Source organism: Labrus mixtus, chromosome 15, assembly GCF_963584025.1.
Source record: "Labrus mixtus chromosome 15, fLabMix1.1, whole genome shotgun sequence".
NCBI lineage: Eukaryota > Metazoa > Chordata > Actinopteri > Labriformes > Labridae > Labrus > Labrus mixtus.
In genome coordinates this window covers 23,846,426-23,874,424 of record NC_083626.1, presented here as the reverse complement: position 1 = coordinate 23,874,424, position 27,999 = coordinate 23,846,426, and the positions used below count along the sequence as shown (strand labels likewise).

The 27,999-nt window shown below is 41.0% G+C and overlaps 1 protein-coding gene across 1 annotated transcript; it reads left to right on the top strand.

The window, feature by feature from the left end:
- Positions 1-23: 23 nt before the first annotated feature.
- On the top strand, positions 24-27,540 carry LOC132989948 (inactive dipeptidyl peptidase 10). The gene is made up of 25 exons (XM_061057896.1): positions 24-199; positions 6,333-6,447; positions 9,111-9,206; positions 9,387-9,481; positions 11,524-11,595; positions 15,902-15,954; positions 16,539-16,620; positions 17,108-17,228; positions 17,345-17,499; positions 18,632-18,729; positions 18,907-19,030; positions 19,388-19,429; positions 19,516-19,620; positions 20,779-20,870; positions 21,680-21,727; positions 23,208-23,326; positions 23,433-23,480; positions 23,782-23,880; positions 24,557-24,623; positions 24,754-24,948; positions 25,046-25,100; positions 25,214-25,313; positions 25,423-25,481; positions 26,015-26,087; positions 26,178-27,540. The coding sequence occupies exons 1-25, from the start codon at positions 161-163 to the stop codon at positions 26,393-26,395; spliced, it is 2,370 nt and encodes a 789-aa protein (XP_060913879.1). The 5' UTR covers positions 24-160; the 3' UTR covers positions 26,396-27,540.
- Positions 27,541-27,999: the final 459 nt, after the last annotated feature.

Sequence of the window (27,999 nt, the reverse complement as noted above, 5' to 3'; positions counted from 1 at the left end):
GAGAGAGAGAGAGAGAGAGAGAGAGAGAGAGACCACCAGCACGGTGGGGAGCACAAACTTGCGAGAAGCAGAGCATGCAGAAAAGCTCCGCAAGAAGACAGTGCAGCTGCTCGGCGGGGTTTGAGGCTACAGAAGAGGCAGCAGCTTCTCGAGGATTACAATGATTGCCACAACTCAACAAAACATGACCACGGAGCTGGTATGTGCGGGTTCTGTTTTTTTCGTGTTTAATCCCCATTTAGTGCTTTGAGTGTGTGTTAAAGTGTGCGTGCAGTTTTTTGAGGGGGGGATTCACTGGGTCCTCTGATGTGCAGTGGGGGGATTCCTCATGCATCTCCACAATGCGAGCGCTATCGATTTGCGTTTTAACCATTTGGCCCATTCAGACTTTTTTTTTTTTTTTTTACACCCCTCAGTCAATATTATTCTCCTGCTGGACTCTGTGCACTGCGGTGCAGGGCAGCTAGTGTGGTAACTCGACGTCCAGCGCCTCTCTCCCCACTCCAGTTGTTTTTTCTGTCCCATGCAGACTTTCGTTGCATTACACCTGCAAACAAATATTCATATGTAAAAATGTATCATCACTCAGTGTCACAGGTGCACAGACCTACAACCTGCACTGAGTGATTGATAATCCTTCTGGCTGCTGTGTAGGTGTGTTGACAATGAAGAAAGACTATATCCCTTTTATTTTGCTCACACCATTAACACACTGATCATGGGATACTTTGCATTGGATGAAATATCATGAATGCTTTGTAAAGTAATGTTAATGCCTTCCAATTTAACATGCACATCTGACTTTTTTTGTGGTTAATTGAAGACAGTTCATTTGCATTTTAGATGCAACTTTTGATCCTAAAAAGCGGATTACATGTATTAGTCTGTGGATTTTACAGAATATTCTTTACATAAGAGTGCGTTTAACTGATTAAAGTGTACAATTCTGGTAGCAATCAATGGATACATGTAATATAAATGATGGAGATGAATGATTGCATCTGAAGATTAATAATCATACTGTTTTCATGCTGCCATTTCATGCAATCAACAGAACTAATTTGCGTCTCCTTTTGGATAAAACTTTCTCATGCTGCATCACTTGTCCAGTCATTATAATGGGCTGCTTCTGTTTCACTACAGTGCAGAGCAACAATTTCATCCCTTGCCAAGTCCAGTAATTAACAGTCTTATCAAGCTGTCGCTGTTCTTGTGAAAGCGCTTCAATCATGAGATCATTAGTACACAGCTGTCCCCTGGTGGAGAAAGCCTTTGAAAGACTACAGGAGCACTTAGATTATTTGTTGGATTGTGTCTAATTTGGTACATTAGATGTTCAGCACAAACCTGTATTTTCTTCACTCTCATGTTCAAGTGATTGGATTTCAATGAACCCTGACTGAAAGTCTTGTGTGATAATCCTGCAGCATCATTGTCTCCTTGAGAGGGCCACACAAGGCTGCGGGGCGCACAGACGATCCATTACCTGCAAATGTCGCAACATTTCATGCCACCGTCTCCAATCAATATCTTTTACACTGAAATGCTATTTATGAGGCAGAGCTGTGTTATATATTTTCATATGTGTCTCCGTTGCTGAAAATGCAATGGTTTGGGGGGTGTGTGGGGGGGGGGGGGGGGGGGGGGAGGTGGGGGGGACATATGTTTGGGTGACACACTATTTGGTGTATTAGAGCAAAAATCAATGACTTTGGAAACTGCTCTTTGTATAAGAAAGCAATTTCATGGCAGGACAACATAATGCTTTGGTTCTGGTTCAGTTAATCCCCTGCATTAGGGAAGAAAATAGCAGTGATTTAATTAGTTTTCTTCAAAGGCATTATTGTTTTAACATGCATTTTCAACACTGATTAAGTGACAATATGACAGAGTACATTCTTGTTTGCCATGAGCGTACTGTGAGCTGCTGCGGGAGAATTCCTGTAGAGTATAGTCTCCGGCTTGTGAAAAATGGCATGCTGTATTGCATATTTTACTGTTTATATACCATGCCACCTGCAGCTCCCCCACATATGTTTTACTGATGCTGCTCTTTTCCTCAGGCAGGAACTCAGTCACTTTTGTGAGTGGCTGGACTCGCAGAGATAGAGAACCCTTTTTTTTTTTTTTTTTTGTTACAGTTATTTCGCTATGCACAACAGGGGCATGAAAGGAATAAGACAGTGGGATAACCTCGCAGTGGTGGACGCTAAAGCAGCAGGACTTTCATTTCACAAAAAGGCTTGTGCGTCTGCATTGTCTGGCAAAAACCTCGAGGGCAAAAATTGTGCCTAGTGAGTCCCACATGGTGTCCATACCACCTACTGCTTTTTTTTTTAAGATTAGACACTCAAGAGAGGAATGGTGGCGCAGTGAGTGGGAGCAAAGAAATTCCCCTGAATGTGAGAAATGAAAGCTTCGATATGAATCAATATCAAGCTGTAGTATCTCATTACTACGGCAGGTGATGAACCATTTATTACAACCACTCTTCAGTTACATTCTGCCTTAATGATGACCTTCATTTGAAATGAGGCAGTGAGAGGTATTGACAGGGTAATACGCACGTGGGTTACTTGCTAATCTACAGCTTTCCCTTGTGAGCAATTACAGTGAATCATTAAGATCAGGAGCATATAGGCTACATTGACTATGTGTCTGCCAATAGATCCCCATCTTTTAAAGCTGGTGCTTATTTTATTGATGCCCCTCTGTCAATGTCGTCTGCGTAATAAACATCATAACATGGTGTTAAAGGAGGAGTTTTAGGGGGTATGCAAATTGGAGAATCCCCCAAACTGCCTGCACTGGTTCCCTTATTCCTCTGCATGTAATTTATTGTCAGATTCTGCATGCCTCAAAGACACAGAAGATGGAGCTAAGGAGGTCTCCAGAGTCTAATTTATGAATTCTTTGCACCGCCTGGATTCTGCGCAGCCCAGTTTGCATGCTGTGCAGATTGAGTAATTGTGTTCGGTGTGGCTCGCTTTTTTTTTTTTTAGCGGGCAAACTCAATCAATATAGTTCGAGCCGGTTGATTTTGTGTGTGTGTGTAGTGCTTTGAGAAAAAGGATAAACCAGTCTGATTTAAGGAGATAGGTCAGGATATAGGTGTCAACGTTCCTTATGGAGGTGTCATACTTTGCATAAAAAAAGGACTCTATCTTAATGTCACCTTTAGGCCTGTATTACCTCTATTAATTGTTTCCCCCTGGACCTTGTACAACTGTACGACCTTATTGATTCTTTCATTTGGTTGAGTGAACATCCCAAAGCTCGGCTGGCAAACTAAAACAGCTCTCTCTACTCTAATGCAGTTCTGCTCAACCCAAAAAAAAAAGTCCTCTCATGGGGAGTCCTTCAAGAGAGCTTTCCATAAACATAAAGACCTTTTGATTTGCATTCTTGCCCCCTTTGGTGTTTGACTGACACCTCATCTAGGCTTCCACTCCAACTCCTGTGGGATTACGCAGGCTGAATAAAATAGATGGCCCACTTCACAGCTCCATGTGTGATTCATTTTTGATCTGGCTCAGCAGAAAAAAAAAAAAAACTGCCTCTGAGATGTATTTTCTTGTCCATCAGCTTTCGGACTGAAACTAGACTGGTCCGTCATACAGCGGTGCTTGTCGTCTGTTCACCTGTGCCAGCAGTTTGTGCTGCATTAAGATTCCCTCATGCATTGTGTCCAGCAGCCAGTTGGCGCTCTCAGCATCGCCAGTGATCTCTCTGGGGATTCAGCTTAGTGCATCTGTGCCTCATTTGCAAGTATGACAAAACTCCTTATCATGCCGGAATGTGGGATTCTCCCAGTTTGTCTTAACAATGACTTTAATTGGAATTGTGGTCTTATGTCTGGGCTCGGGGGAATGACAGGAGCTGTGCACGCCATTTGGATAATGTTTCAGCTCTCACATCACACAGTAGTCACAAGAGGGAGTTGGAAATGAATACTGTGCGGTGGAATTAGTCAAGTGGAAGAATTAAATTGTGGTACCTTTCTTGTATGAGGTCTTGGAATCAAGATGCAATTCTTTATAATTTGTTTAAGGATATGTATTTATTATAATTCATGGATTGCAATTTTATTCAACATCTACCCTGTTTGTTATGTGAAGGAGATTCAGTTCTCAGTGTTTCATATTCAAACAGTCAAGGCAAACAGAAAGTGCTGAATATGCAGTATGATTCAGTATCGACTAAAGCCTTCATAGACTGCTGTAGCTTCCTTGTTTGACGGCGGGATAATGGTGATTCACTGAGATACTGTGTGCCAAAAGGGCAGCAGAATGAGATAACACAGAGAGTGGGAACGGCCGGTAAAATCTTGGACATCAATCCCCCCGGCTCTAGCCTGCACTGAGAGTTCAAACATCACTTAAAAGTCGACCCTGCAGGTGCAACTGGTAGTGGGTTTAATTTGAACATGTTGTGATGCTACAGCCAAGGAGATCTATTAAAGATGAGACCTTGGCAGGAGTTTGAGTGCTGGCAACCAACCGAGGTAGCAGACTTTGTGTGTTTTTCATTCATCTGGGGTACAAAAGAAAACCTTGAAATAAGAGGTGAAAACATCTGAAATGAATTCTCTAATATGTACCAAGGTGTTTTTATTCATAAGGAGACGCCCCTGCAGCTTCTGGTTCAACTGCATTGACCTTTACTCTTAAGTTCCTGCAGAATTCACTTAACTGAAATAGGTTTTCAGGACATTTTGACTCCAGTTATGTAAGCACATTGTCTTTTATCAGCACTCTCATCTAGTTTGCCAGGAAAAAGAAGGGAAAAGGGTAGACGTGTGGAGAAAAATTGTTAGGTGAGCATATTGAAGGCTAGTGTAGCCAATTGCAGAGTCAGGGGCAGCTGGTGTCACCGAGGGAGTGCGGAAGAGCGGCAATCTGTTGATGTCCTCCTTCTGCTGCCCGACTCCCAACAACCTGGATTAATGTGATGAGGGCAGGTGAAGCTGTAAAGGTTTAGGCCGATTGTTTGGGCCGCCATAATGAAGGCTCAGTTTTTATAGCTGCTCTGTGATTAAACTCTCACACTCCAGCGGCCATGTGGTTCCAGCAGTGCCAGGCGCTCATTATGAGGGAGTGGAGAGCGGCCTGGGAACAGCATGCAATTGTGTTTATTTGTGACTGATAGCGATGCCAGGCTCATTCCATCAGTTCCCCCTGACTGCATAGAGAGGAAATGCACCAACACAAACTTTTTTGTTTTGTTTTGGCTTCTGTTTCAACTGAACTTTCGATTCACTCTAGTAGGGGTCGGACAAAATATAAATACAGCAATATACTGTCGTCTTGGCTCGCGTGTTTAATTATCAAAGCTCTGGTGCCAAATATCGACATTTTAGGAAAATGAAAATACAACGCTCTAAACTGATTTCTATGGCAATTTTACTCACTGCATCACTACTTCATGACTCTTCATGGTGGCCCTTAAGACATGAATAAGGGTAACATGAATGGAAGTGAATTAATTAGCCTGAGAAGAAGTTGACAGCAGCGTAAAATAATAAAAAGGACAGCTAGATACTGCGGGGAAAAGTAGTGAAGGATAAAGAGTGATGAGAGGTGAATCTGAGTTGCAGTAAATTATCCTGCAACTGACAATTTTAGGGCTATTTAGTATCCTTTTTGTTGCTCCTGTATCATGATGTGTCATTGTACCCTTTTTTTTTCATTATATAGATTATTGCAAAATCGCTGTATTGTGATAATATTGTTATTCTGTGCCACGTATTGTATAGTATTGCGCGTTACCCTGAATTCGCACCCCTATTGTGTAGATAAACAGCTCCATCCACGTCTCCTTAGTTTGATTGACATGTTAACAACTTAACCAAGAGCTGTTGAATAAATACTCCAGCACCAAAGCAGACATAGAAGGCAGATTTTTTTCTATGGCGCACCTTAAGTACAACGTCCTCCTTCCCCCTCCCCGCTCCGTTTTTGAAAAACAACTCGGCACATCAGACCTGTCGCAGGTGAAATGAAGCAAAACACAAGAAAATTTATGTTGTGGCCAAAAATTGCTGCTTCAATTAAAGTCTCATATATGCAACAATTTTATGCAGTTCTCATACGGAAAATTTGTGCGTAATTCAGCGAGGTGTCTGCGATGCTGAAGACTGGTTTCATATCCCCACGAGGCTTACTGTACTAATACGCCTGTTGGGGGAAAAAACTCTGGAAATGATGCAGCACTAATGTCTTCTTCCTCCTCCTCAGCTGTGCTGGCATTCATCATTGTGTGTGTGTGTGTGTGTGTGTGTGTGTGTGTGTGTGTGTGTGTGTGTGTGTGTGTGTGTGTTCTTGTCACAACAGGACCTGGGAAGTTCAGATGGTCCTCCGCGGAACTGGAAGGGCATAGGAATCGCCATGGTGGTGATCATAGCCGTTATGTCCCTCGTCATACTGTCCGTCGTCCTCCTCACACCCGGTGAGGTTACACTCTACCATAGGCCTACTCACACAGCAGCCATTTCCCTCTGACATCACACTCAAGGTGGGAAGCTCAAATACAGGGGAAATGTTGTACTTCTGTATTTTAGATTTTAAGGCAGATACATGTGGAGTCTGATTAAACATTTTAATTTCACCATTATCAAAAAAAAAACATAAAAATAATATTTTATAGATCTAGGCTAATTGTTAAGCTACCATTAGCTTACCCATGTGCCCTTGCTTAGCGCACTGTTAGCAGGGAAATTACTAAACGCTAACATAAAGAGTTTGTTAGTTTTACACCATACAATAGTAAAGGAGCTAATTCCTATTTAAAGGCTATGTAAGCTAGGAAAGCAAACATTTTTATTTTCTATACGAGCTAGTGGGTAATCAAAAATCAGTTCTAGTGTCAAAAAACAACATATTTTATCATTTATCAGGTTAGCTTGTTATTTTATACAGAACAATAGAAAAAAAGCAATGTAAGGAAGTTTCTTAATGCTAACATTTGCTGTTATTTATAAGCTAACAGGTTATCAAATAGGAGTTCTAGAGTTCAATATGGCCTGATGTACCTCTGGATTTTCATTTAATCGTCTTTTCAGTTGCAGATCAATAAGGCAGCTCTTTGAAATGTTATTAAGACTGAATGGCTTTTTCTTGTTTTCATTATGGAAAACACTAGTCAGACATTATAACAGCATTTTATCCAGCTGTGTTAAAACAGTAGGTCCTAAATGAGGGAAATAAAAATAAAATGCTTACTATTAGGTGGATATTGAGAACACCATTTTAATGTCTGTAGTGTACTAATGTACAGACATCATCTTGTTAGTTCAACTTAGCACAAAAACTGTAAATATGCATTAAAAAAATGACAAAATTCTTCTACAAACATCTCTGAAAATCTCTAATTAATAAGGTACGTCCTGTTATGTCTTGTCTCTTCTAACTGCAGTGTACAAATGACAATTTAACCTTGCATAATATCTCCGTGTATTTCAAGGCTTTGAGCAGTTGCCAGGCAACAATAAGGAAAAAAAACTGCTGCCAGCCATAAAAAAAAAGCTCTCGGAGATAAACCCCCCCTCCATTAAACGGTTAATTCTGTTTTAACACTGCTGAGGTTTTTTTTTTTATATTAAACTAATTAAATGTAATGTTTTTAAAAAGGGAGGCAGAGTCAGGCTAACTGTTTTCACTTCCACACATTAGGACAAGCTAACTGGCTGTAAGTGGAACTAGCCACCATGACCTCAACGGCTGGATTGTAGAGTGCTGTTCGATTCATTTTTACAGGGATTTTAACTTTATTTTATAGGACAGTTGATAGTTTATGTATCCAGGAGAGAAAGCGGGGAATGACATGCAGGAAAGGAGTCAGCAGGTCGGACTTTAACAGCCCACTGGAGGACTTTAGCCTACGTACATGGGCTCAACCTAACCACTAGGCCATCACACCTTGGAGTGCTGTTGAAGAGGAGGGAGTTGTTGGAGAATGCTAAGTTATCCAGATATGTTCAAAGATTAGGCCTATACATTAGCGGTGAAATCAAGTAGCTAAGCTAACCAGCGTCTGTGAGAGTGAACACAGATAACATGCTAATCAGTGCTAATATACAAATGTGCTGATATATAAATGAAATAGAAACAGATTTGAATGTTTCCACAAAAATAAAATGAGAACAAATGCTAAGTTATCCAGTATGCTCAAGGCTTAATTATTAGCAAAGTAATTAGATAGTTAGCTAGCTAAGCTGAGAAGTAGGGGCTGTGATAGCAGACACAGATTACATGCTAATCAGTTCTAAGATATAAACACAAATAACTTGTTTTCCACAGAAACAACAAACTGAGAGGTGACTGTCTGGACTGCCTGTTCGTACATTTAAGAAGACACTTGACACTTAACCCCAATTTTCTCCCGCTGCTTTGTCCGCAGACTAGAAAAACGCTGTACAAGCTCAAGTCCATTTACCATTTATCAAGTTAATTTAATGACAACACCTAAAACCTTTCCCATATTTGCATGATTAATTCTTTAGATGTCAGAAATATTAAGTCCTTTGGCTCCAATAAAATAAGCTAATGGGAGCCTAGCAGAAGGCTAACAGAAACTGCCTGTCACTTAAAGTAACCATACCTTTAAATTATGCATGACTTTAAGCCTTAATGTAATTTAAACTGGTGAGTTACAAGAGTATTTAGTCTAAGTAAGTAGTCATGAATTGGATAATAAGCTTTAGAGATTAAATCATATTTTACAAGTCTATAAAAGTTTAGTTATGCTGTTAAGTATTGAATTTTTACATGAGATCTTTTGGGAATGAAGGCCTTTACAGGATTTGCAGTTGTTGGTATTTATATGTTGGCCTCATTTGCTGCCTGTATTCTTGTATTTCATGTACTGATAAAAAAAGTAAAAGAGTTTCTCCTAAACATAAATGAGCTTATTTCTCAAAGTGTGGAGCACTTTATTTAAATGCAAGTGTAATGTGGGAAAGTATTACTCAGACATTTCAAATGTTTAAAACAGTTTGAAGTCTGACACAAAAATGAATAAATGTAAGACCAAACACACTCACGTTTTGCTTTCTGTAAACAAGACACCCTATTTGATCATGTAATTATCTCTGTGTCTCTTTGCCTCTGAAGATGAATCCCTCTTGTTGCTCCGTTCCCAACTCACCATGGAGGATCTGGAGAGTGAAGAGTTCAAAGTTCATGACCCCTCTGTAGCGTGGTTGAACGGTAAGGATCCCTGTTCTCACTAGCAAATTGATCCTGACAGTTTAAAACCATTTGAATGATCCTGACTGAAACGGAGAGTACCGCTGGTTTGCAAGTAGGAACAATCTCTGCCTCCGTCGCTTTAAATCACCTCTTTAATAACGGAGGAAACTTTTCTCTCACCTGTCCTAACTTTGTCAGAAAACGAAGTGGCTCTTCAAACCAGAGAAGGACACATCCTCTCATTCAGCCTCAACAGCAACCTCACCACGACTCTGCTGGACAACAGCTCCCTGGTGAGTTACAGCAGCACAGATTTCAGTATTGATTGGCTTATATCCATAGACAGCTGGATAAATTGACTGGCCTATAGAGAGTGATGGTTCCACATTGAGACAGAGAGAAGCTGTAGAGTCCCACTGTTCCACATCATACAGCTGAGACAAAAAAAGATCTGGCAGAGTGACAGTATTGGCTCATTTCGCCCCAATCTGGCTGCTCTGTGAGCCCTCAGCATGTGCCTTCAAAGAGAATCTCCCAAGCATGGGTATCATGTTGAACACCGCCTCTGCACGACACTGACAGACTTATGTGGGTCATCACCGAGGAGCTTAAAACAGGATTTTGTTGTCAGGTTGAAAACCAGTCTCAGTGAAGTGGTTTGTTCTTTTTTTTTTTTTGCTGCTGTTACTAATTCCAGAAAAAAAATATGTTCTTGTTTGGATACAAACACACACACAGGAGTTCCAAGAAAAAAAACGAAATGTTTATAAATTTAGTGTCAAACAGAAATCAAAATGTACAGTAAGGAAAACATTTTCAAAAGCCAAATAACACAGCTCTTCACAGCTAACATGAAATAAAAGCAACTCTAGAAATATATCAAACAAAGACAGGAAAATAATATTGAAAAAAACATCTTTATTGAAATACATTTGAGCTTTAACAGGTTTCAGTTTTGGCTCTTTTCCCTGATAGGATTTTACAAGGCACAACCAGAAGCCCAATCTAATGACGTTGTAATGACCTGAGGGCCTTCATGGGATCAACCACTCACTTTTATAGGGTTGAGCTGATTTGTGTAATGCTTATAATAAGTAAACATGGGGATTTTGAATTAACTATACTTTTTAGTGCCAGCCAGAGAAAGTACCTGAATCCAGTGTTGAGTTAATATTACAACAGCGTTGGGGTTTATTTTGTATGATTCAGCATTTTGTAACCTAATCTAGTCATGCTTGGGTTTCTCGGCTGAAGTGAGAAAAACATGCAATACAATAGTGAAGATATGATGATAAAGAGGAATGTGGAAGGACTATTCAGACCTGTTGCTTTACTATCAGGCCTGCAATTGTTTGGTTCACTCGCAATTCTCTGGAAGTGTTGTTTTCGACTGAAGCAAAGAGAAAAAGCCCTGGAAGGAGAGTTTGTGAAAGCCAGATATTTTCTTCAGGAGTAGATTGACGATCAATACAAAGATCAAAGAGAATGAATATTTCATTCATTCCCAAGATGAGAAAGAACACGACTTGAAATGAATGATAATGTTGCTCAACATCTATACTTGATCTGGAAGTTCACCATATCAACTTAAATGTTTATGATATGTACATTTTTTTTTGCATTGCATTGCAGCAAAACTAACTTTCGCACTTTTAAGTCAATGATATAAAATGGTGAGATGTGTAAGTTTCCCGCCTTCAGAAATCCAAAAAGCTGGAGAGATCAGCATAGCAATCAAAAGAGACACAGGCAAACTTCAGACCAGCCTAAAGGGATCATAAAAAGATAGAATAAGCCTGTGCAACATGTTAATGTAAGGTTGTATATTTTCAATACATTGATACGTTTTGATACCCTGTGTTTCAAAACAATAACAAACTGTTTTTTTCTTCATCCGTAGTATTGAAAAGTAAAAAAAAAAAGATCTTCAGTCATATGTTTGACCCAAAGAGAAGGAGAGCATTGTTTATATTGCACAAATGCAATGGAAACCTTTTTCGTACTGATACTTTGCCAATTTATTTGTGCAATTTAGACAGTGTGCAGGAGTTTTCTTGCAATTAATGTTAATTAAAAACAAGAAATTACCCTGAATTGGGTTCCAAGGACCTCTATATTTGTTGCCCTGGCATCAATATAATGCAATTTTCTGCTAGTATCATATTGAAAATTACAATTTTGTTATCATGACAAACCTAGTCTGGGCCCAGGATTGAGCCCTGAGGAACTCCTAGAGCCCCAAAAAGTTACAACGAAAGACATACAGGTATTATGCCTTGACAGCAAACTGAAGTTGCTGGTGATGTAAAATTAATTGTTCCCTTTTCTCCTCCAGGACCTGACGTCTACTAAATTCCAAGTCTCTGCTGACAAGAGGTTTGTCCTCTTGGCGTATAATATTCAACCGGTAAGTTGTCTCTTAATACCAAGTTGACTCCAATTGATTACAGAAATGACTGTCAAGCTTTTTTTCCTTAGGAAAACACACAGGACCATACATTATCTGCAAATATCAAAGATGAGCTATTTCCACATGTCTGGCAGACCAATAGTTGCTGCGAAACAATGGCGACGTGCATCTTAATCAGAGCCTGAGAGAAAGGTTGAGGAGAAGCGGTGTGCTGATTCTGCACTACTGCAGCAGGCTTAAGCTCCAGAACACCGCCCGCCAAATGACTGGGATAACATATGGGGAGTTGAATATTTAAACTGGCTGATGGCTGAAGGTGCAGGGGGTTGAGGAAAGCTTAGAGTGAGTGATCAGTGTGAAATGGTTCGCTAGGGGGAAGGGGAGATATCAATGAGATGAAGGGCTAAAGTTGGCGCTGCAGTAATGAAATCGCCCTGCTTCTTCAGCTGCGAATTGTAATGAGAAGCTGACGAGAATCACAATCGCAGGTGGTTTTCAGATAAGCGACGGCGTAGATAGAAAAACAGATCTTTTACTCCCTTTGCTTTAACACAACATAGTCCAGTGCCTCCAGTCGCTCACCCCCTTGTATCTGCAGTCACACTCTGTAAATACCCACACCATTAATAAAGAGTTGAGTTGTTCCTCAAAGGGCAGGCAAGTTGTGTAATATGCAAGTAATCTGTGAGGGTTAGAAAACAGAATTAGGAGGAAATGAAAACCCTCTCAGCACATTTCCCAAACATTTTATTAAGAATATGAAAGCAGATTTTGCTGCTCTCCTACACGCCGAGTCTTTTCTATCTCTCTGGGTTTCCCTTCGAGATCTGCCTTTGCTCTAATGACTGTGAATCATATAATGTGTGTGTGTAGGGGGGGAACGAATGAGCCTGTTGCGGTGTTAGCTCACCACAAACACAGAGCATCCCTTGTAAATGAATTATTGAGCAGTTAACATACGTTCAATCAGTTTTCATAGATCTCCATAGAGAAGTGGCTCAGATCTTTGCTCAGTTTGTGTGTTGCTTGATGCCATGTCATTAGCATACTTCGTTTGGTGTCAGCAGGAATGGTCTGAACTAATCTGTATGCTCAGTGTGTATTCACACTCGGAGACAGTTAGCACGCCACCTGGAATCATTTGTTTGTTTAGAAATGCATATGTGTGTCAGCTATACGGTTTTGCGTGCAAGAAGGCCATTCCTCCATTCCGTCCCTTCTTTCCAATCTCCCTTCTTCTCTCTCCCGCCTCATCTTCCTCGCGCTCACTCACTTTCTTCTGTCTATCTCTGGGGGGATTTGTGCTGACTGAAGCAGTTTGCGCCAGGCACCAGCTTTGCTGTTTTGGAAGAGGAGCCGCACGCTGCTGAGAGTGGCAGAGAACGATGGAGGAAAAAACAGAGAGAGCAGTGGGGGGAAAGCAACTTGCGATTGGTGGGGAAGGAGAGAAAAATAGGTTATGCACCGTCTGCCCTTAGGTACAATGCCCAGTGTGAAATCAATCAGAGCGGTTTTCAAAGAATGACAGAGATGTTGGAAGGGGAAAGCTGCAGTTTAAAGAAAAGGATGAGCAGGGCTGTGAGTAGAAAGTTAAAAGGTTTCTCTGGATCTTGTATTAGCTCTGCGGGCTTTAGGGACATTTTTTGTGCCTGGTGGGTGAGAATAAATGGATTTTGATAAGAGGGTATACAGAATCAAGTTAGGGATTTGGCCACATCGGAACAAGAGAAAGCAGATTTCCTATGGGGGAATGTCTTTCCCCAAAGCCTGTTTGCATTAAGCAGGTTTGTGTGAGAGAGGAGACCAACATGGTTTTTTTTTTTTAAAAAGAAGAATGACGGTGAAATACTTTTGAGTGGATGGAGGCTTCTAAGATTGATGAGCAGAGGCAAACGGAGTAAAAAACTGCCGAGACGGTGCAGTTCAGAGACAAATAAAGTGACAAGGGAGTCGGGTCTACACTCTGCAGTAAATGCTGATGCTGGGTGCTGCTATCAAAGGCAATGCATTGAGGGGCTGCTGAGGAATACGGAAAAGGAAGGATTCTATTATCTCTGTGTTGTGCTATCTTGCAGTGTACCTTCAATATCAATATCAGAGCTCATGCAAAGGGTGTTGTAATCTCTTTACATTTCCTTTGTTAGTGCGTCTTGTGAGTGTTTAATCCATGCACCCCCACCCTCCCCTCTCCACGTTTTGGCAACATGGATTGGGGAGGGGGTGGGTAGTAAAGGGAACGTGGGAGTGGGAGGGCGAGGAGCAGAGCGACCTGGAAGATTTATGATATGTTACTGGCAGTCACATTAAAATTCACTCTGCTGCTCCAAGACAGATGCCCTCACTCTCTGTGTCTGTTTATCACGCGGACGCACAATAACGCACAGCCTCTGCCGCCAGCTTCATAATGTTAAATCACGAGCAGGATCTGTGACGTCCTTTACAAATCATAAACAGCTGATTGAACATACTTCTCAGGCCCTTGCTGCCCCCCTTGGTCTCAAAGAGTGATACTCCCTTTAACTCAAGATCGGCTATGTGTCGACTCCCTGTCAACTCTGGCCGTCAGCCTCAGCCCTCCCTGCATCCTTTTCTCTCTCTTCCTGTCTTTGTTTCTTTTCTCTCTATTTTCCCAGCCTCACTTTTTCCCCCTTAACTATCGGGCCAATCCATCCCTTCCTCTTCCTGCAGTTATTTCGCTCGTTACAGCTCTTTTCCTGTATACACCCTGTTGGCCCCTCATGCTCAGACTTTACACCGCAATCAGTTTTCAATTTCATTTAGATAGCCTTAGGATTTATTTTCTCTCCTCTATTTCCTCGGCTTCACCCTCGCGTCACTCCATCCATGCGTTTTCTGACAACAGACAAACAACACAGAGGAGAAATCCAATTTCACTGCTAAGTGTGCTGTATAGAGGATGTGACATTTAATTTCTTTAGGGACTTGTTTTCCAGGAGGCTCTGGCTTTCAGAGGTCAGGGGGAAAATAGCCTGCTTCCAACCTTTTTGCTTGAGAGAAAGAAAAAAAAAAAAAGAATGGAAAAAAAATCAATATATTACCTGGAAGTCATCAGGTAATGCTGTGATCAATTACAGTTAACGCTCACACACACATGAGCACACCTACATTGATTCTGGTTGCTCAGTCCTCTTCAGCATGTTAATTTAATTAATCTTTAAGCCGCAGATGCTTGTGTCAGGGTTGCGACACAGTTCCCAGCACAAAGGATCCAGTGGGAAGGTTATTAGCTTTAATGATGCTATTTAATAAGAATGTCGCTCTTAGCTTCTGCACTGTTCTTTCACATGTCATGTCTTTTCTTTCTCGCACTCTTAAAGGGTTCCTAAGAGATCAAAATGTCTGTTTTCAAATATGATGATAATAATGATGTAATGTGGATGAAATGACTGCAAGAGGTTTAATGACTCAAATATATTAAGGGTATTAGCCGTGACTTTTTCAGTGCAAGTAAAGCATTATTAAAACAGTCTTTTGAAAATAAATGCTTAAACTGATAAACCTAATGCTCTTTGAGGCGGAAGAATATATCTTTTTTGGGACTTTGTGCAGTGATTTAAGAATAAAGTTGTTTCAATTCCAATACGAGCATAGGAAATAAGTCCAATACTTCCTAAAATGTAGCATTAGGTATTAGAAAGTACACCAATCGATGCTTCAATCTGATACCAAAACAAAAATATGAATAATGCAACACAAAAAGAAAAGATAAGGGAACATTTTTTACATGTTAGCAAGGATAGCAGAGATGGAAACAGTTTTTCAATCAGACATTTTGGGGCTGTTTTTTTCTTTTTTGAAATGAAGACAATTTAAATTCATGAAACCAAAAAAATAGAGTAGGGTCTTGTTGAAAATAAGCAACCTTTGACCATCTTTGGCGGATACAGAATGCCACGATGGGGCCGAGAGCTGAGCTGCAGCTAACTCAAGCCTTGCCATGCATGTTTTAAGGTAATGAATTCTTCATTTTCTGACCCAGAACCTACAAAACTGGTTTTCAGTATCAGCACATTCTTGAGTCTAGGAATTAGAATCTATATCGGGAAGGAAATGTGACAAAAATCTCTATTTCAGTCAACATAAAAGAATGTTTAAAAAAAACCTTCCTGTTGCATATTGCATAATTTTAAAGTGGACTTGAACTTCCTTCCTCCAATCTTTGTTTATTTGTATTTTATTTTCTTTAAACATTTGAATGAGCATGTGTGAGCACTGAAATATGTGTGTGTTGTTATCTAAGTGCGGCACACCTGTGTTGCATGTTATCCTCTACCTCTTTCAGGTGTTCTCTCAGTCCTTCACAGCCTCCTATGCTATCCATGATGTGGCTAATGGGTAGGTGGAATCGTGAATGCTAATGCATGGGCTGCACTGGGCATGAGCGTTACCGATGCAAGCAGACCCGTGGACTGAAAAAAAAACCCAGAGTGTGTCTCGTCGAATCAGACTCGTCATGTTTCTGTCAGACGTGCATTCATTCGTCAGTGTGCTCACCAGGGTCCGTTATCCAAATGTAAGGGTCTGAACTGTGCTGTGAGTTATAGACAGTATTATATCAGTGGATTCCTGGAACTTCTGAAGAAACGGGTATGAAAAGGACTTCTAGGGGACCTGCAGTGTTGATCGTTGCCTGAGTTTGCCTTTGAGGGAAATGTTTGCCTGTCCTGATGGGGGGGGGGGGGGGAGGGGGGGGGGGGAGCGCTGATAAAATTAGGAATAAGAAATGTTGCACTCTTGCATGAACAAACTTTGTTCTTTGTTTCGCTTTCCCTCCATGCATCTTGCTCTTTTGTCCTTACAGTACAGTATCTCTTGCAAGCGAAGCTCAAGGCCGAGGCATGGACGGACCTCAGAGGGCTTTAAACAGGACACTCGCTCGTAATGGAGGGCTCATGTCTGAGTGTTTGTGTGTGTTCCAGGGACCTGCTGGAGCTTAACCCTCTGGAGAAAGACAAGGCAGCTCTACATTACGCCTCCTGGGGTCCTCAGGGGAACCAGCTGGTAAGCCAGGCTCTAACTGATTTACCTTTATCAAATGCGACGTCGTCCGCATCGACTATTCCCTTCAATCTGATAAGAAACGCTTCTGCAGCTCAGTTCTTGTATGAATGGAGCCTTCGTGTAATATAACTCCAATAATGATAACATCAGTGGTATCATGTCTTTGTCATTATGAGATGAACTCCAGCATCGAGGTTACTGCAGTGCCCGTGTTGCTATGATGGGGTTGTTTTACAATCATAATTTAATTCATCTACCTTCACTCTAATGTAATTGGCTCTTGCAGCTATGTCGGCGATCATCTGCAGCACATTAATTGGATGGTAAAGATGTATAGGCTCTCACTTTGTGTGTATGCGTGTGTTGGCCGATGATTAATTCAGCCTTGGACGGCGTCCGATGTTCGATTCAGGCGGCCAGTGATGAAGCCTGCAAATGCACTGTTTGATAATGGATTGGCGTTGTCTGTCTGTGCCGCTCATGCCAGGCCTATGTGTTTGACGGAGATATCTACTACCAGCCGAGCGTGACCAGCAAACCTCTGCGTCTCACAACCACCGACCAAGAGCAGAGTGTGGTGAACGGGCTCTCTGACTGGACTTATGAAGGTAGGATCCAATTCCAGACTTGTTTTTCATACTTGTGACAGGGGGGGGGGGGGGGAAATCATGAAAACAGGTGTACGCTCCAGCTGTGACATACATAACCGACACTGTCTTTACAGAGGAAGTGCTGTTGACATATGCTGCCCACTGGTGGTCTATGGACGGGGCCCGGCTTGCGTACCTCACCATCAACAACTCTGCCACACCTGTAATGGAAGTACCTCACTTCTTAGGACGTCTGTACCCCTCCAATGTCGCGTTCCCCTACCCCAAGGTAGGATAACATTAACTATGTAACATTAATATCAGTTGTAGCTGAGGATAATGGGCCCGTCATTGGTTTTGCAGGCAGGACGCACACAACCTGGTTTTGATGTAATTGTGAGGACCTGTACTGACACACACTTTCTGCTTAAAAAATGTATTTTGAGGATTTTAACTAACGCACTTTCTGGTTTTCTTATAGCTGTTGGGACTACTTTAACACACTTATAGGTTTAGTATAATTAGAGTTTGTTGACTGACACAACTTTTCTAGTGTAAGTAATATTGTGAGGACTTTTCCTTACACACACTTTCTGGTTTGACGTCATTGGCGAGACTCTAAAAGACACAGACACATTGGTACGATACGATGCATGTGTGACTTCCAGGTCTCCTGGAGCCAGCCTCAAGCGGACACTCGAGCAACTGCAGTTTTCTATTTGCACTTTTGCACTGGCCTCATTTTTCAACGCCGGAGGTCGTTGCTTGGACACGATCCATTTTCTCGCACTCTTGGGGACATTTGTCTTGGACTCACATTTAGCTGCTTCTGCAGACTCAAACAATCCACATGTAAACAGAGAATAGCATATTGACTTAAACCACAAACAACAACATAAAGCACAAGACCCACATAAAAAAAAAAAACCCAACATAAATTAAAAAAGAAAAAGATAAGAAACAACATGACGCTATTGCACAGCCCATGCAGCTTTAAGATGATCAAAATCAATGTTTGTCCCTTTGCTGTAGTTAAGTTTTACTGTCACACACACTTTCTTTTCTTTCTATCATTTTTGGGACCCTTACTGTCAAACGCTGTTTGGTTTTAATATTTGATGTCATTGTGAGGACACAATGATATGATATACACTTTCTGGTAATGTCATTGCAACATCACTGACTCCAACTTTCTGGATTTAATATTGTCATCCTGAACTCCTACTGAGGCGCAGAGGTATTTGTATTAATGTAGTATGACCATGAGAACATACCGATTTTCAAAGCAATGGATCAAATAGTTGTGATAAATCAGTCTGGACCCGTGTGGAGGACTGACCGAATTTCTCTGCCAGTTGGTCTAAAAGCTTGCAGCTAACACGTCTATTTTTTATTTTATTCCTTTCCTCTACTGCTCACAGGCTGGCTCAAGTATCCCATCAGTCAGTCTATTTGTGGTAAATCTGTATGGTCCAGCTCACACTCTGGAAATGATTCCTCCTGACTCCCTCAGGGCCAGGTACAACACCTTTGTGAATTTCAAATCAGTATAAACCTTGAAGACTTGAGACACCACCTGCCAAAAATGATTACACACGTCAAAAGTTCTCTCCTCTTCACCCCCCCCGCCCGCCCGCCCGCCCTCCCCACTTTTCAACCCGTTCCCCTTGTATCATTTTCTGCATCGCCTCTTCAGAGACAGCTACATCTCCATGGTGACTTGGATCAGCAGTACCCGCCTCGCTGTACGTTGGCTGAATCGCGCCCAGAACCAATCAGTGCTCTGCGTGTGCGAGGCCACCACAGGGGCATGCTCCGAGGTGAGTGGTCATCAGTCGTTCCGCATTAGTAATTCAAACGGCCCGCACTGCAATATTCAGCTTTAATGGAATTTTTTTGCTCCTTTTACACTGTGTTGGGAGTTCGGATTGATTTCTTTAAGCTCTCAGATGTCTACAAGCTGGATTAATATTTAAGGTCATTTGCTGCATGAGTAGAATTCTCAGAGATGTGCTGCAGCATTTTATTGCTTGTTCTCTTCCGGTAAGCCCTTAACGGAGGTTACCTATCGAGTGCCATTTTTTAAAAAACTTTTTTTTTTGCTGATGATGAAAGTGAAAGATGATGATGAAAGTGACTAATTCATGCCCCCATAATGTGTGATTCTCAATCAATAGAAGCACAAAATGGCCATGGACATAATGCAAAACCAGCGGCAGGTATGTAAAGCTCATGTTTCAATTCTTATTCATGATAAGTTTCTGGTATTTTTTTTACCTTTTTTTTTCACTTTTCTCTTCAACAGGAGGTGCCGTTGTTTTCAGAAGACAGCTCTGTGTTTTATACAATCCTACCTGCAAAACAAGGCGCTCGAGGGGAGTTTCATCACATCGCTGGTCTCTCAGCCCAGGTCAGTTTGTCATGATTTGGTCTTTTTTAGTTTTGTTTTTCAGTGTTTAGTGTTTCTTCATGTTCTAGTGTGTTTTTAGTGTTTCATGATTTAGTTTGTAGTTGTCCTCGGTGTTTCTTGTATTCCTGCCTGTGTGATTGCCCTGATTGTCCTCACCTGTGTCTTGTTAGTGTCACCTGTGTTTGATTACCCCTGTGTCTATTTAGTCTCTGTGTTTCGTCCCTCCTGTGTCAGTTCATTGTGTGTGTTTGTCGTATGTCAGTTTAGTCGTCAGTTTGCGAGTGTCTCTTGTGCTTCCTCGTGGCTCCTTGTTTTTTCGTGTTTTGGAATTTTGATCTGTATTTTAAATAAATCCTTTCTGTTAGATCTGCATCTGGGTCCTCCTCTTCGTTTTCGCAATCGTTAACACAGTTAACGTTTACTCCCCTCATATCATCCTAGAATAACTCCTGACAAAGTTAGTCATAATCATTTCAACAGTGGGTGGGGTGGGGGGGTCCCATTAAATGGTGTGATTACAGATCTCAGCCGTGCAAACCCTTAAGACCTCCTCCTCTTGTCATTACTGGAGCAATTTGTTTGCATTTGTTTTCTCTCCCGAGTTAGTGAAACGCCACTTTTATCTTAAGAGTTATGTGACTCATTAATACTTAAATGGTGGTTCACCCCCTTAACAGTATTGAGGGAATTTAGCTTGTTACATTTCAGTTTAGCGATTTATTCATCCTCAATGGAGCAATTAGAAAAGGTTTTATGCTTTTTTTTTTATAGAAACATTTTTATACAGAAGGGAATGACATGTGAGTGTTTCTGTTTTTCTCCATTTTTATTAAAGAAATGTAACACATTTGTTTTAAAGCTTTTGAGTAGTGAAGTCTCACATCTTAGTGTTTAATAGTGAAGGCTCATTCATACCATTAACAACACCATAATGTTGTTTCTCGCTAACTTAAATCTCAATATCAAAATAACTATGATTAAAAAAGACTTCTCTCTGGAGTGATCGCAGCCTCTGTTTGTTTTAACTTCTTGAATCTTAATTGCTTTTCCTCCATCCTCTGACACACACTCGCTGCATCCCCACAGCTATTTTTATTCTGCCTCTCTTTTTTTCTTCTACTTCCCTTCCTCATCTATGTCTTTCTATGTATAACACAGCCCGCCACCCCCTCCGTCCCTCCTCGCTTCTTGACATCAGGGAGCTGGGACGTCACCTTGCTGTGCGCACTGGATGAGAAGGCAGGAAAAATGTATGTGAGAGTCACCGTGTGTGGAGCTGGGTTTAAAAAAAAAAAAAAAAAAGACAGTTCAGTGCCTTAACAGCTTGAAGCGCCGTACAATGAGTGTTCACGTCCAGAGTGGCTCCTCGTTAAAATGATCTTCTCTGGCTGTAAACTGGGATCTAAACCTGTCAGCTGGAGAGCAAATCCCTGCACCGGGTCAATCAGACTCTGAGTGAATGATAAGACTAAGACTGTCTATTTCAAGATGACTTAAAGGGACATTTTGTCATGCCACGTTTTAAAAGCTCAAAAGAATTGGAATTGACCCGCTTGTGGTTTTCAAGATTTTAACATGAAGAAGAAAAAAAGATTATGCATTAAATCTGGCTCGATCTTGCTTATGGGGAGAAACCCCTCATTGACTTACTGACTGAGACGTGAGCGTCACACTGACACCTTCTAGTCAGTTGTTTGTAGTCCCAAAGCCCACAGGTTGATAAAAGCTCTGTGCCTCCAAGCTACTCGGTCTCTCCCACAATGCTTTAGTTGAACTCATATAGAAGTGGATAATCCACATCTAATGCTTTGATGTATACCCGATCCTCAAATGTTTGAATTCACCGTCACCGATGCTAATTTATGTATTAAATAATATAGATACATGTATATTTTATACCTTTCTAAAGTATGCTAATGTGCCTGTATTGTCATGAATAATTGATGTCTAGAATAATTATGATGAAGCGACGTTACCAAAGGGTTATCTGAAGTTCTTGGATAGTGTACATTACTCGATGAATCAGTGTTTTTTTTTTATTTATTTCTCTCTTCCTCAGATATTTCCTGAGCACAGAAGAATCCAGACAGAGCAGACACCTTTTCAGGTAACTGTGAAACTTTACCGGGACCAGTGTCCTCTGATCCCAGTCATTTAAAAGAACATTTTAAGGGGACTTTCCAAATAGGTTGTATGTTCTCAGCGACAGGAAACCAATGCTCTTTAATATTTTGGCAAAACAGAGATCTACATCTGAGACGATGTTATATGCAGCCTATAGTTTACAATGTTTTGGTGGACTCCAGCAAGAATACGGCTCATGGAGATCTGAATAAATTAAATTAAATCTACATTTAAGACCTTGACATCTGCACACACACAAAAAAACTGTACTAACATTTTAAACATTCAAATTGCATTTTTAGCATTTCTGCCACTTTGACTTTTGCATTTTGGAAAGTGGAGATTTCCACCTACAGCCTTTGTGAGAACAAGTCATGCTAACATGAAGCTATGTTAGCATGACTTTAAACAAGATGATGCACAACAGTGCTGTGAGCTTAAAGTTAAAAAGCATCAGCATGCTATTGTTTTCACAACGGCTAATAAAGTATGTAAAATTAAATTAAAAAAGAAAACATACTGACGCTTAGCAGGTATAACACTGTGCCGTCACCACCTCAGCTTTGCCTTGTAGCATGTCAACAACAGAACACAATACATCCCAGTCTGATGGGAGTGCCATTAGTTGTACAGAACAAATAATGAAAACAAAGAGAAAGATAAGTAGAGTTAATAATTTGAAAAAACAAAGTATTCTAATTAATCCTAAGGGGAATATGAAAGCATGAACCAAATATTATTGCAATCCATTTAATAGTTTTTGAGACATTTTGCACAAACCTCAAATGTCAATCTGAAGTGTTTATTACAGCAAAATCATCAGATTAGCAATTTCATCAGGAATCTTTGTCCCCATCGTAAACCATGAACGCCTCTAGAAGATTTCACTGCAGTCCAGCTGATACTGACTGACCATCATGTCCACACCCTGGGCCTTGCTGTTAGGATTCTCGCTCGAGGACATGAGCTGAACTGACACATTTCTAACAGAAAGAAACTGAGTCAGTGGACGAGGCACCCTCTCTGCTGCAGAGAGCCGAGTCACTGAGATTTATGTCGCCTCCCCCCCTGTGATAAACACACTTGTCTGCTCCCTCATCAGCCTCCCCGGTTTCATATCTTTTTATTAACTTACTTCGCTGGAGGCTAAAGAGAGATAGCACAATATTATGGAGGAGGGATGATTGCTCGTTTGAACTTAACTGTGATTAATCCTGTATGAAATTTGTAAGCAGCAGAGTAGAGAGGCACTCCACACCGCCTAACAGAGCGATCTGTATAACGACTTTTATGTCCACACTTATTGAACCCCATTTGTTTAAGGAAAGTCAACTGCCGGAATAGTTTGTCTCAGGACACTTTCTCCGATATGTAAGCAAAGTAATTGACCCTCTCCTGGAGCATATCAAAGTGCTTTAGACTTAGCATAGGGCGTTCAGTAACCCTCTCCTTTTATTTCAAAGTGTGGACCTGGATGGAGTGTTTCAGCGCCAGTGCATCTCCTGCAACCTGTTAGATGGATGTCGCTTCTTTAAAGCTGAATTCAGCCCCAATCAAACATACTTCACTCTCTACTGCTTAGGTAAGACACACACACACACGCGTTCACACACTTATGTATGGAAAATGGAGGCTTCACGCTGAGAGACAGCTGGTGTTATAATGTTCTCTTGTTAAAAACTCCACAGGCCCAGGAATCCCTAAAGTGACAGTTCACAGCACAAAGGACCCCTCCAGTGAGTGTTACGCCTGCCTGTCTGATTAATGGTCTAATCACACACATGCACACCACATTCCTTGGTGTCTGTAGTTACCAACGACAGCCTGCAGAGGGCGGTATATTCAAGCACACCAGAATGTACAGTCATCGCTGCATTACTGTCCTGCGTGTGAACACTGCCCTCTATCTGTGACTCACTGCTGCAGCATCTTCCCCTGAGATGACGAGGATTCTGCCGAAATCTAAAACTTGGGCAGCTATGTTCAGTCAGGATTAAAAAAAAAAATGTTGACACACTGTTGTCTTATCTCTTGTAGGTTATGTTGTTCTGGAGGATAACAGCCGTCTATCTCGAGCTCTGGAGGACAAGAGGCTGCCTGAAACCCTGTTCAGGACCCTGCCAGCAGACAACCATGGTAAGAAAACAGCAGCTATATTTATGTCATTTGTGTATCTTTCTATACAGATTTAAATTGATGGATCCTTGTGTTGCCTATCGTGAATCTAGTTTTTCACATGTTCATATGTCTGTATATATAATTACATGCAGTGTATCTCCTCTTTTCTGGTTTTTAAATCGGTCAGTCAATGCATCAGTAGTGATTGTATGCTAAAAAATATATATAATTCTTGCGTTGTATATAAAATTTGCATCTTGCTAATAAAACCTGTTCTTTAAAAAAAAAAAAATGCTATAGCTTCTTTTTTTAAATGTAGGAAACTAGCCACTAAAATACAGCATGACAGTTTAGTTAAACTATATTAAGCAGTTATAATAAAGTACAAGCTGAGAGCGTGTCAGTCTGGAAGGGACAAATACATTTAATTACCAACCATAGAAGTAATTTCTACTTACTAAACTAATAATTACTGGTGTGTCTTTTGCATCCTTGGTGGCTAGAGGCAGGTATCTTTTCAGAGTGTGCTTCTGCATGTTCCTCCATCTTTTTTTTTTAACCTTTTTTCTGTGCCAGAGAAGTTTCAGATGTTCCTGTTTAGTCAGAGGCTTTAAGTTGTTCTCATCCGAACACGTCTTTGGACAGATGACCCGACCTTTTGACCTCAACCTCGACCTCTGTTTGCATTCCTCAGATGTCCACCTGAAACTATCTCTACCTCAGGGTTACGAGGCCAACCTGCACCCTCTCCTCATCATTGTGTAAGCCCCCCCCACCTAAACAACAGCTGTCACCTGCTTTACAACCTCTGATCTCTGGCCCTTTTCTTTTTCTCTCACACACCTAAAAATTGTCACAGTTCTGGCTGATCCTGTTCGTCTTGTCGCTCAGGGATGGAGTTCCTGGCAGTCAGTCGGTGACAGAAGAATTTGCCCTGGACTGGCCTCAGGTCCTCTCCAGCACTCACAATGTGGCCTTGGCCTGGGTGGACGGCAGGAGCGGGGTCGGCCGCGGACAGAAGACCACCGCTGTGGATCCGCGAAAGCTTGGCTCGCTTAGAGTTAAAGATTATCTGGGAGTTGTCGAGTCAGTAAAGTTATGCACCAAATTACTGTATGGCTATATAACTGTCATGTGAGAGAAATGGCTGGTGAACTCACAAGACTTTATGACATTTCCACAGGTTGTTGATGCAACTCTCTTACATTGATGATCGGCGCATGGCCCTGTATGGCAAGGTTACAGCTTTTTTAAAGCTTATTTCTGTAGAAATGTTTGCAAGCTACTGCCCATTGAAGCCATCACAGCTCTGTAATACTTTGTTGAAGCACTTCTCTGCTTCTCCTTACAGGCATTTGGGGGGTATTTAACGCTCAAGATGTTAGCTGCAACACATAAGCTATTTCAATGCGCAGCTGCTGTTGCACCAATAACTGACTTCAGGCTTTATAGTAAGTTGAGAACACATTGTAAACTATTCAAACACAGAGGCCTTTTGAATATTGATGAGACTGAGACGTAGTTTATGTATTTCAGTAAATGCTTTTCCCCTTTTTACAGGTTCTGCATTCTCAGAGAGATATCTAGGCCTTCCAGCAAAGGAGGAGCACGCTTACTCGGTGAGGATTTAAAGCTGATGCTCTTTTCTGCTGTACATTGTTTAAGAAGTTTTACACTATTAAAGATTTTGGATATACACTCACTTGCATATTTATTAACTGAAACCATCGTGGTCCAGTACAAATCCCCTCCAAAAGAGAATGTCTCCATGAGAGTTTTTCTTGATACTTGTTTAAAAAGGGGTTGGTTCAACTTATTTGTTCACTTTTAGTTTGTGTTGCAGTTAAAATGTTACATTATAATGAGAAGTGTTTCCTACATTAAGTCAACCCCATTTAAATCAATAAGGTTGGAATGAATAAATAACAGAAGTAGATCGCATTTCAATTCAACTGCACCACAATCTACAGCCCCCAAGATGACCATACATTTTGAACTACAACTTTTTCAAACCATTAAAAAAAAAAAAGCTGAACATTTAGTCTTTTATGTTGTGGAATTTATTTCCGTTCTGTTGTGTTCGACTGCGTTGGTTTTAGGTAGGCGGGTGTAACTTATAAAGCCCTAAAACTGTGGTGCTGTTTGTTTCCAGACGGCCTCTTTGCTGGAGGAAGTTAACAAACTGAAGGATGAGAACTTTCTTATTCTACATGGAACCGCAGATGGTGAGGCTTTGTTCAGTTTTATGCCAGACATTCTTCTGTGTTTTTTTTGTTTTACATTTTATTTCATCTTGTTTCTGTGTATGGCCGTAGCGAGGGTACACTTCCAGCACAGCGCAGAGCTCCTGAGCCGACTGGTGAAGGTGGAAGCTAACTACTCGCTGCAGCTGTACCCAGACGAGGGCCATATCCTGAGGGAGCCGCGCAGCGTCCATCACTTCCAACGGACTGTGGTGAACTACCTCCAAACCTGCTTGAAGCACAGCATCTTTCTAGATCCTGTGGAGGAGGAAGAGGAGGAAGACGACTGAGCCTTGAGCCCCTTCTCATCTTCTGGAAGGACTCTATTTTGGACTCTATGCCATTTTATGCATTACCTTGGGTCGGATTATCAGACACAAGAGCACAGGAGTGGGGACCAAGCACATCAGATCACCTCCTACGACTTCTGGAAAAACTGATTGATGTACTGTATACCTTGTTGCACATATTTATTAATTATAAGTATGCTGTATGTTTGAGTTTCTGTTTGTTTCACAAGATTCACTTGAGATAATGTGGACACAAAGGCTACTGATTCTGTCAGATGTTTGAAAAGATTTTAAAACATGCATGTCGTAATGGCTGCATGATGTGGATTAGTTTACATTTTATGTGTTAAGCAGGTTTCAAATGTCACCCTTTAGGGTTAGAAGTGCAGAACCTACCAGCAGCTGGGAACACACTAGAGAGATCCATGTTGACGCTATGTAAAGAGAAATTAACTTAATGCCTCAAGTTTCCAAATTCATCCAGATAAGACTATAAAATCTTTATAATGCAGATTCAAGTCATACAAAATTGAATCAGGACAGCTTTGATCAAAGTTATTTAAACCATATAACTCTCACGTTACATGCAAACTGGGTCAAAGGTTACTCTCCTGGGAACATTTTCCACTGTCTTTTTAATGTTGCTGTAAAATGTAAGGTCTTTAGTTCAGTGTGTTCCTAGTATGAATAAATTAAAATGAGACATAAGGATCTTAATGTGCCAAATGCATTTTGTGGACGTTATCCACTAGTTTCATTACCTTAACTTGCATTCTGTGATTTAGGATGAGTATGCAGCTGAGACACCACAAGCTCGGATTCAAGAATGACAGCAAAGACATCTATGTTTGTTTCTCTACGTACTGCATTTGGAAGTATGGGGCTGTGTTTTTTTTCTACATTTCTGCATTTGAATAATTTCTTGTGTATTGAAGCATTGAATTGTCTCCTTGAACAAACTGCTGAACCACTGTAGTCCTTAAAGCTATTGGATTGTGGGTTTGACCATCAAACTATCAACCAAACTGAACTGGTAAACTGGTAAACTGCATGCAGGTGATTTGAAAACATATGCCCTTGACTCTGGACAACCAGCTACTCCTTTTTTTTCCAATAAAGTTTGAACCTCTTGTTTTTACAGCAAATTCTACTTTTTGCTTCTTTTTTCTTTACAAATCACCCTGGTTGTTGTCTAAATGACTTTGAACAAATACCAGGAGCTATCAAGTACCAAAGGGTCATTTACAGCTAATAATACTATCTGCTATTACTGCTCTCAGTGGCTGCAAAGATAATGGTTTTCCGAAGGGATCCATTTATAGTATTAGCCCCACACTGATTGATTGAGAGTAACATATGCTAATGCTGATGGCCATAAATAACACAGGTCAGATATTTTTAACATAAAGGTGACGCCTGTGATAATTAGCAGAACATGCAGTTTTCAATGAAGAGAAGAAGCTATGACACAATAAGGGTCACAACCAGGTCCTTCATGTTACTGCTCCTCATTAATCTTGATGCAGATTTATATTTAGTAGATTATTCAAAATTTACAGCGGTAAAGCTCAGAGTCCAACGTGTTTGAGCGTCATGTAAGATTC